This window comes from Chrysochloris asiatica, unplaced genomic scaffold (genome assembly GCF_000296735.1).
Source record: "Chrysochloris asiatica unplaced genomic scaffold, ChrAsi1.0 scaffold00024, whole genome shotgun sequence".
Taxonomy (NCBI): Eukaryota; Metazoa; Chordata; class Mammalia; order Afrosoricida; family Chrysochloridae; genus Chrysochloris; species Chrysochloris asiatica.
The window spans coordinates 6,690,884-6,701,876 of NW_006408542.1; the positions used below are offsets into that span (position 1 = coordinate 6,690,884).

General features: G+C 40.1%; 1 protein-coding gene across 1 annotated transcript in view; it reads left to right on the forward strand.

Annotated features, from left to right (window-relative positions):
* Positions 1–10,993, forward strand: part of ARHGEF33 (Rho guanine nucleotide exchange factor (GEF) 33) — an 85,059-nt gene that overhangs the window by 8,850 nt on the left and 65,216 nt on the right. The window contains exons 4-6 of the mRNA XM_006839457.1: positions 3,349–3,422; positions 3,510–3,569; positions 5,702–5,926. Of these exons, the coding sequence (XP_006839520.1) occupies positions 3,349–3,422; positions 3,510–3,569; positions 5,702–5,926 (359 nt within the window). The remainder of the gene's footprint in view (positions 1–3,348; positions 3,423–3,509; positions 3,570–5,701; positions 5,927–10,993) is intronic.

Consider the following 10,993-nt stretch of genomic DNA (forward strand, 5'->3'; position numbering starts at 1 on the left):
ACAGCATTACACTTCAAGATTGATATTGAGATGCTCCTTTTGATAATGAACATGATGCAATTCTTCAATTTGTCATTCTCAACATTGTAAACCATATGATTGTGTGATTGAAAATGGCCAATACCAGTCCATTTTAGCTCATTTATGTCCTGGTGTGGCACTGTAGGAGGAATCACTGGACTGCGAGGTCAGTTTGAACCACAGGGTTAGTGGTTCATACTCACCAGTAGCTTCTCCGAAAACCTACAAGGGTCACTATGAGTCAGAACCGATCCAATGGCACCTAACAACAATGTCTAGGATCTTGATCTTTAAGCATTCCATTTCATTTTTGACAGCTTCCAATGTTCCTAAATTCTTACTTTATTAATAAAAAATTAATAAACAGAACATTCCATGTTCTGGTTATTAATAGATCGACTCTACTTTGAGGAGGTAACTCTTTCGCAATTGTATTTTCAGTAACTTTCAGCCAGAGGGTCTTATCTTCTGGCACTATTTCAGACAATGTTCTGCTGCCTTTCATACTGTTTTTAATGGCTAACCATTCAGAAGTGGTCTACCTCTCCACCTTGCTAGTCTTTCTTAGTCTGGATCCTCTGCTGAAACCTGTACATCATGGGTGACCCTGCTGGTATTTAAAATACCAGTGGCATAGGTTCCAGCATCACAGCAACTCAAAAGCCACCACAGTATGACAAATTAACAGATCCCTGGAGGTTATACTCTACACTTCATATTAAAGGAAAATGGTGCATTGCCCAGATTTGTCCTATTATAACTAGAATTTAGAAGAATTCAGAAGATCTGAAAGACGAGTTCATTCTGTTGTACAAAATGAATACAGAACCGACATGATGGCACCTAACAACAACAATACAAGAAATCAGAAGAACCTGCCCCATTTTTAAACATCTTCTCTCTCTCTCTCTCTTTTTAAATAATAATCCTGATAATGTCACTCATACTTTGTACTTATTATCAGGAGGGACCAGCCCCTGGGGAAGGAGATCATGCTTGGCAAAGTGAAGGATCAGCGAAAAAGAAGAAGATTCCCAATGAGGTGGATTGGCACAGTGGCACCAGCAATGGGCTCAAGCGTAACAATGATTGTGAGGATGGTGCAGGACCAGACAACTTCTGATTCATTTCTGTTATGTTGTGCATAGGGTCATTATGAGTCAGAACTGACTCAATGACACCTAACAACAACAGTAATCTAGGTGCTTCTAAATTACAAGATAATTCAAATTAATCTACTGCAGACCTAACTCTATACCAACCATTGAGGGGAAAATGTTAAAAATTATTCATTCAAGTTGCTTGCATTTTCCACATTTCTTCATAATCTGTCTTCCTCTGAATACATGTTTTTTAAATAGCTGTATTCTTAGTAAATATAAAGTTGTATATTCTGGTGTTTTTCAACCCTGATTGTCAGACAGTGATCTCATTGACAATATAACTCTGTAGTCTTCTTTCTCTGTAAAAGCAGAGATGCTACTATCTGTGGGCTGATCTGAGAAAACAGTTGTGATAAAATGCCCTACAGGCAGTGTGGAAGAAACTGATTTTCCAAGGGATGTCTCAGGCTCAGTGACCTGTGTTCACCTCAGTTAAAAAGAAAACAAAACACCAAAACATTTTGCCACATCTTTGTATCCTCAACAATGTCTACACCACCTTATGTACCAGAGAATGAATGTAGATATCAAATTGTTTCAAATGAATTTTCCTTTTCATTGGAAAAATCTCCAGATTTTCATGTAGAAAAATCTCCAAAATATAGGCTTAAATATGCTTCAACCAATTGCAAGCTTCTGATTCATACATTCATAGACAATAAATGTGTTTTAAATAACTGAACACAAAATCTAAATCAAATGACTGTTATTTAGTATAGCTTCAAAGGATAAATTTGCGTTTCATTCTTAGTTTTGACCTATTTGAACAGTTAATTTTCGAGGCTGCTGTGCCTGGTTGAGTAAAACTCCCTGGATGCATTGGGGGAGTGGTTTCATTGCAGACAGCTGTGTTTTTTTTCTGGCCCGTGACAAGACAAGCAAGACAGGGAAGAGGATCTTGTTGGAGAAGAGGACAGGATGGGCTTGGAAAGTAGAGTTAGATCAATGCCAGTTTTAGTGCAGCTGAACACATTCAAAAGCAAATAAATGACAGTATTTGCAAAGCATAATATTATATTTATTGTCATTGTAATCATTGCATCGTTAGATGTGTAAAAGCCCTTGGGAAAGCGGATAATTACAGGATTTGTTGAATCTACTGACAACACTGATCTAGATGATTCCAGTCCCTAAATGGATTTAAACTAGTTGTTTCATGCCAACTCCTCCTTCCTTCTGTATAGATGTGATCATAGTTTATTCTACTGAGTTGTTGCAGAAATTTGGGGAGAATGCGCAATAGTAAGACATTCTGAATATGACTGGTAGTAACTTATGTTAAATCTTGTCAGAAGCAGATAGACTCATCTTTCGCCCTCAGAGTGGCTGGTGGATTTAAACCACTGACCTTTTGGTTAGCAGCCCAACACTTAACCTGCTGTACACTAGGACTACAGAGAGGACCTACATATACTTTTTGGGAACCACCATTCAACCCACTCTACTGATGATCCTCAAGTTTTAAGAACTTCAAATTTAAAAGGCAATGCAGGATTTAAAAAGGGATGCAGTCCATAAGATCGGCTTCCGACGAGGGTTGGAGAATGTGTTTATCCTATGGAGAGATACACAACTCTAGGAACAACTATATTAAGAGATAAAGAGCCATCTTGCTGTCTGATAATGGTCACTGTCACACAGGAAGTCCTTAGCCCCATTCAGAGGCATGATAGAGTGTAAATTACATTTTAATTGGGTCATTCTGGCTGTTATAATGTTTACCATCATTATCTCCACAAACACTATCATAAAGCAATCATGCTAGGAAGAAACCCTGGTGGTATAGTAGGTAAAGCGTTCGGCTGGTAACTGAAAGGTCAGGTTCACCGTAGAAAGATGAGGCACTCTGCTTCCATAAAGATTACAGCCTTGGAAACCCTACAGAGTTGTTCTGCTCTGTCCTATTTGTTGTTCTTAAGAGCTGTTGAGTTGGTTCTGACTCACTGTGACCCTGAGTAGGGTTTCCAAGGAGCAGCTGGTGGGTTTGAACTGCCAACCTGTGGTTTACAGTTGTGGAGTGCTGTAAGTCAGAATCAACTCAATAGCAGCGGGCTTTTTTTGGTTGTGTGCCAGTTACCAGTTCAAGTAATTAATAAGCAGTAGTCAATTGAATTCATACAGCAATTGTTTGAGGTGGTAAATCCCACTGTTATATCTTTTACAGATATATTATGACTGCCCAATATTGTGACTTTCTTTTTTTAACAGTTGTGTCTTCTCCACCAAACTACAAAATCTGTGAGTATCACCAGCACCTGGTAGATAGAAGGTGCTGAGTCCATGCTAATAGAAAGAGCACTAAATGAAAGTTTCCTGTCTCTGCAGCTCAAGATCCCAGGTCTGCTCATGCAGGAGACAGTAACGTGAAGGGAATGATGGGCCCGGGTAAGTGGCTGTTATGTGAGTTTTCTTTGCTTCCAGCATTTCGACTGTTAAAATAATCAGTCAGTCACAATCAGGCCCGCCATTTTAGGCTGTACCTTCGGGTTCTTTCCTCTACCTTCCCTTCAACTCCATTTTGTAACCTGAGGTTTCTGTTTCCCCGCCAAACTAAGCTGCAAGGCACGTAGTTTAAAAGGCAACATGGCTTTTGATAGGCCAGAGCTAAATCACCCCAGCAATGACGTGTGATCTCCTGATTTGAACCTATATAAGACCATTCCCTTCCTGTTGATCTTCACTTCTGCTTTCGATTCGCGGGTGGAAGTCACCTTGTTCTTCCTCACCCTGAATAAAAGTCACTAGACAGGCCGCCCGTCTGGTGTGCGATGCCGCGGTTTTTTCCCTTTCATCTACCATCCTTTCCTTTCACCTTCTCTACTTCTACTCCTCATTCCCAAAAGCCTTATATTTAGTGAGACTCCAACATGTGTGCTGGAGTAGGTCAGCTACTCAATTAAACCCAAGGAGAAAAATGAGTTGGGGAAATTGCAGACAAAACCAGTATTCTTAGATCTTTCTGACTCGTTTCAATTACGAATGAATTATCATTCCTTGGAAGTCCCAGGTGTATGTAGTGTGCTATAAATTTTCCACGGGCCACAAATTTGAAGATTATTTAATCTCAAAGGTATTTACTCAGTAGACAATTCATCTGAATTTTGTGAATTGTTTCACCTAACCTCCCTTCCTTTTTCTTTCCTTAACTATCATAATCAGGGCCAAGGAGGACAAATCACAAAAGAAAATTTTTTTTTTTTTTTGAAACCCTTTCTCCTCTTCTTTCTGTTGTTGCTTCCCAATAGCGCTCAAGCACCTGGTGTGCTCCCCTAAAATGGAGCAGAAATGAGGTGGTAGTGATGTGCCGTGGAGTCGGCTTCAACTCATAGCGATACGGTTTCTGACGCTGTAATTCTTTATGAGAGCAGAAAGCCGCATCTTTCACCTGCGAAACTGCTGGTAGTTTTAAACTGCTAACCTTGAGATTAGCAGCCTGACTCATAACCACTACGCTACCAGAACTCCTCAAAGAGTTAGTACAAATTGTTATAAATCAGTTATTTTATAAATTTTTTGAAAACACCTTGCTTATGCATGGTGTTGTTCTTGTTAAGTGCAGTTAAGTTGGTTCTGACTCAGAGCGACCCTGTATAGGGTTTCCAAGGAGCAGCTGGTGGGTTTGAACTGATGACCTTGCAGTTAGCAGTCCAGTGCTTATCCTGTGGCACGACACCAGGACTCCATGCATAGTAGTAAAAAATATATTCTGTTGTCACCTGCCATCAAGTTGAGTGGGCCTTGACTCTTGGTGACCCCAAGTATAATGAGATCAGAGAGTTGTGATTCATAGGATATTTTCATTGGACTTTCTTCTTAGTCCCTCTTAGTTTCATTGGTTTTAGCAAAACTTCCACTGACAAATGTATGTGAGGTGCATTGGTCGGGAATCACACCTGGGTTTCTTTCACAGAAGGAGAGATTCCTACCACTAAACCACCACTGGCCCCACAGAGCATTTGTTGTTAAGTTAACCTGTTGAGTCACTTCAGATTCATAGTAGTCCTATATAGGGTTTCCAAGGAGCCACTGGTGAGTTTGAACCACTTACCTTGAAGTGAGCAGTCCTACAGCGCTTATCCTACAGAGCCCTACTAGGACTCCAAAGGACATGTGGTGGTGGTGGTTATGTGCCATGGAGTCGGTTCCGACTCATAGCGACCCTCTACAGGGTTTCCAAGGCTGTGAATCTTTACAGGAGCAGAAAGCCTCATCTTTCTCCCACGGAGCAGCTGGTAGTTTCGAACTGCTGACCTTGCGGTTCGCAGACCAATTCATAACCACTACACTACCAGAGCTCCTTCCAAAGGACATATAGCACCAGATATATTTAATTCCACTAACCTGTTGCTGTGGAAACAATATGTAATTGGTATATTTGGGGAAGACTACTATTAATCCTCAATAGATAATATCCAAACAGACATATAGCTAAGATTTGGTAACAAACTATATATATATATACACATACATTTTTCCCCCCGAAAATTCAGATCTTGATTGTAACTGTTATTTTTCAGGAGTGACCCCAACAACTCCAGAAACAGAAGAAAATCTCAAGTCTTGCCTCTCAACTGATGTCCAGTCCAAGGGCCATCTCCCATCTAGTGTGTGGAGGCAGCCTAAAGATGGTAAAGAATGGGGCGAGGAATATGTCACCAAAGACCACCCAGATAAACTCAAAGAAGCTGGCCAGGGCAGACACAGCTCCTTAGAAAATGTTTTATGTGAAACTTCTTTAGCTGGTAAGTTGCAAAGGCTGACATTTTAAAGGAAAGGAGGCAACAGGGCTCTAGAGTCCTGGCAATTTAGAGATTCAGTACACATTTGAGACCATATAGTTTCTGAATTCCTTTTCAGATAAAGAAACTAAAGCCTATCTGAAGTCATCTGGCTGGTTGGGACTGCCACTTTAATTCTGAGTATTCAAGTTATTTATTAATGGAATACTTTGGGGTGGGAAGGCATACAACAGGTTGAGAAGAGGCATTATGTGCGCTATTTAGTCAGTAATATAAATTCATCAGTGCTTGACTATTTTATCAGTAGTTTACCATAGCATAAGGAGTCCTGTTGTGGCACTGTGGGTTAATGGCTGGACTGTAAGGTTGGTGGTTCAAGCTCACTAGCTGCTCCTCAGAAACCCTATTCAGGGTCACTAGGAGTCTGAACCTACTCAATGGCACTTAATAGCAACAACAGCCATAGGATAAGCACTCGACTTCAAACCACAGCTTTGGCAGTTCAAGCCTACCACTCACTTAATGGGAAGAAGATGAGGCTTTCTGCTCCCACAACCTCGAACAAAATGGGTCTGAACCCATTGTTGCAGGGTTGCTATGAGTCGGAACCAACTCAAAGGCAGTTAACAACACATACCACTAATATCGTGACAATGTCAAAACACAGGGCAACATTTCATTCTGTTGTACAGGGTTGCCACGAGTCAGTCAATTCCAAGATAGTTACCAAACATTCTAACAGAGTTCCTCCTCCTTTTCCTTCATATCATAAATCACTACTGAACATTTACTATGTGTCAGCCAGTGAATGACATTTCCCTTTACCTACTTGGGGGAAGTAATTCTCTAAATTGATTTTTATTTTTACTGTCAAATATATGCAAAACTAAATAGCACTAAGTAATTTATTAGAGTCCTGGTGTGGCATTGTAGGATGAGCATGGGACTGTTAACTGTAATGTTGATGCTTCAAACCCACCAGCCACTCCTCAGGAACCCTATACAGGGTCGCTATGAGTCAGAACCAACTTGACAATACTTAACAACAACAACAAATAATAATTTGTTAGTAGAACAGTATTGTTTTTGCTGTAACTTGTCATTGAGTTGACTGATGTATAACAACCATATGCACAACAGAACAAAATACTGCCTTGTCCTGTCCCAGCCTCACAGTTGTTGCTCAGTTTGAGCTCATGGCTACAGCCACTGTGTCAGTCATCTCACTGGGGATCTTTCTCTCTTTCCGTGTCCTTCTACTTTACCAAGCATGCATATGAGGTGATTGAAAATACCATGACTTGGATCAAGTACAGCTTAGTTCTCAAAGTGACATGTTTGCTCAGCTCTTTACAAAGCTCTTTTGCTATAGATTTGCTCAATACAATACATTGTTTGATTTCTTAATTGCTGTTTCTGTGGGCACTGAAGGTGCATCTAAGTAAAATGAAATCCTTGGCAACATCTATCTTTTCTCCATTTATCATGATGTTGTTTATCGGTTCAGTTGTGAGGATTTTTTTCCCTTTACATTAAATTGTAATCCATATTGAAGATTGTATGCTTCAAGTCCTCTGCTTTCAGCTAGCAAGGTTGTGTCATCTGCACATCAAAGATTGTTAATGAGTCTTCCTTGTGCCACATTCTTCTTGATATAGTCCAGCAGCTCAGATATTTGCTCAGCATACAAACTGAATGTTGTTTGTTTGTTGTTGTTAAGTGCCATAAGTTGGGTTCCGACCCAGAGCAACCCTGTATAGGGTTTCCAAGGAGCGACTGGTGAGTTTGAACTGTCAACTTTGATGCTCAAACCGACATTGCAGTACAGCACATTAACCCACAGCGCCACACCAGGACTCCAAATATGTATGGTAAAAAGATACAACCCTGGTGCACACCTTTTTTGATTTTAAACCGTGTATTATCCCCTTGTTTTGTTGGAACAAATGCCTGTTATTCTATGTACAGTTCTCATGAACACAATTTAGTGTTCTGGAATTCCCATTCTTCACAATGTCATCCATAATTTGTTATGACCTACACAGTCAAAGGCCTATGCATAATCAATACATCGATGGACTCAAGTGTGGCAACAATAGTGAGGTTGGCCCAGGATTGGGCAGTGTTTCGTTCTGCTGTGCATAAGGTCGCTATGAGTCGGTACCCACTCAATGGCACCTAACAACAACAACAAACATCTTTCTGGTATTCTTTGTTTTTATCCAAGATCCATCTAGCATCAGCAATGATACCCCTCATCCCATATCCTTTTTTAAATCAACTTGAATGTCTGGCAGCTCCCTGCTGATGTGCTGCTGCTACTGTTTTTAATTCTCGTCAGCAAAATTTTACATGTATGTGATATTATTTGATGATTTCCATGTTATGTTGGGTCACCTTCTTTGGAATAGACACAAATATGTCTCTCTTCCAGTTGGTAGGTCAGGTAACTGTCTTCCAATTTTTTGGCATAATCTAGTCCTGCTGTGGTGCTGTAAAATCAGCACTGGACTGTGAACCACAAGGGTGGCAGTTCAAACTCACTGGCTGTTCCTCGGAAACCCTATACAGGGTTTCTATGAGTTGGAGTTGACGCAATGGCATGTAGCAACAACAATAACAACAGTGAGTTCTTGCAGTGCTGCATCAGTTTGTTGAAACATCAATTCCTGGAGTGTTGTTTCTCGCTAATTCCTTCAGTGCAGCTTGGACTTCTTCCTTTAGTACCATCAGTTCTTGGTCATACGCTACATCTTGAAATGGTTGCACATTGACCAGTTCTTTTTGGTACAGTGACTCTGTGTATTCTTTCCAAGTTGTTTTGATGTTTCCAGCATCATTCAATAAAAGTCTTAAAAATTACGATTTGAGGATTGCAGTTTTTCTTTAGTTCTTTCAGCTGGATTAATGCCAAGAATGTTTTTCCTTTTGGTTTTCTAACTCCAGGTCCTTGCTTATTTCAGTACTTGACTTTGTCTTCTTGAACTGCCCTTTGACATTTTCTGTTCAGCCCTTTTACTTCCTCATTTCTTCCTATTGCTTTAGCTTCTCTATCTCAAGAGCATGCTTCAGAGTCTCTTCAGACATCCACTTTTATCTTTTCTTTCTTTTTAATGACCTTTTGCATTCTTCATATTTTGTCTAGACAGATTGTGGGATGACATCAATGACTTCATGTTATGTCTAGACAAAATGGTGGAATGTCATGTTCTTGATGTCATTCCACAATTTGTCTAGTCATTAGTGTTCAAATTCATCAAATCTGTTCTTGAGATGGTCTCTAAATTCAGGTGGGATATACTCAAGGTCATAATTTGAGTCTGTGGACTTGTTTTAACTTTCTGCAGTCTCAGCCTGAACATTCATATGCATCTGTTCCACAGTCTGCCCCTGGACTTGTTTTGGCTAATGATACTGAATTTTTCTATCATGTAGTCATTTTGATTCTTGTGTATCTATCTGGCAAGGACCACATGTAGAGACCCCATTTACAAAGTAGAAAAAAAAAAGGTATTTTCAAAGAATAAGTCATTGGTCTTACAAAATTTTATCATGCAATTTTCAGCAACATTTTTTATCACCAATATCACATTTTCCAACTCATCTTTGGACTCCTCATCTTTGTTTACAACTTTTGCATTCTAATCACCAGTAATTATCAATACATCTTAATTGCATGTTTGATCAATTTCAGATTGAAGAAGTTGGTAGAATTCTTCAATTTCCTCATCATTGACTTTGTTATTATTAATTTATATTTTTTATTGTGAACTTAGTGATAGTTTACATGGGAGAACATCGGCTTTACGCCATCGTTTCATTACAATGACTACAATCTCCTCCGTGCATCATAATTCAACAGTATTTTCTTCCATTCCCTCTGGGGTATTTTGGTAGTGGTGGTGGGGGATGTACAAAAAACACTCAGAAATATATAATAATTTTAACAACCAAAGGGCATGTTCTGCAAGCCTACCTCTCCTGGCCACCAGCACTCAGTCCCTCTCTTTCCATGAATCTAGAGACCTCAGCTGCTCCTTCGCTCCATGTCCTTACCTTTGTCTCCTTCTCTGGTGTCACTGCTTCTCTGGATAAAGTCGCACATTCCGCTTGTGCTCTCCTCCTTTGATAGTCTTAGTGTCCTCTGTTTCTGGACTGTAAGAGTAATTACTCCTCCCTTTTTGTTACAAAACTTCTACCTTTACAGTTGTGACAGTCACCATTAGTCATGATAACAATTACTCACTATTGAATCGTAAGAATCTTATCCCCATCTCTTTTCACCAGACCCATCTAGACGAGATGAAAACTATTCAGTAGGGACTCTTTCTTCCCCCTGCACCCTCTTAAAACTAAACTCCCTCTTGAAACCTTGTAAGCCAGTCACTTCGTGTCTTTATCACTCCCTCATTTTAAATAGCCAATGTCTAAATTGCCCATCCCTATCTACCCTGTATATAGAGGGGATAGGATTGACCTTTGATGTGAAGACTCCTTCCCCCTCTGTTGGTATTTTGAGCAATTACATCCAAAGCACAGGTCAAGGTCATCAAATTGTAGCAATTTACCCTTGTTTCATTTATCAAACATTGTTTTTTAAATCTTCATCTAGTCGAGTTCTGATTATTAAGCCATCGAGGCTAGGTCACAGGGGTACTATATGCAAGTTTGCAATTATGTGCATCTCCCCACACTTCATATCAGCTGGATGCTTCACTCTCAGCTCTAGCCCTCTGTGGCTATATCCTTGTTCATGGGCTCAGGTGTCCCCAGGTCTCACCACACTTTAGACTACTCAGCCCTTCCTCTTCTCTCTCTCATTTCCAGGTCAACAGGAATCTATGGAACATGGTACAACTCAGCCTGTTTCTTCATTGCTGCCTTTCCCCCTCTTCCACTAACCAGTAGACCAATGCATTTCCTTTGAGTTTCAGTCTTGGATGGTCATCGTTGAGTTTTGTTGTTAGTGGGTAAATTTGAACAATAATTGTATAACTGGTCTTCCTTGTGCTGTTGTTATTAAGTGGTGTCGACTTGGTTTAGACTCGTTGTTGTTGCTAGGTGCCATCA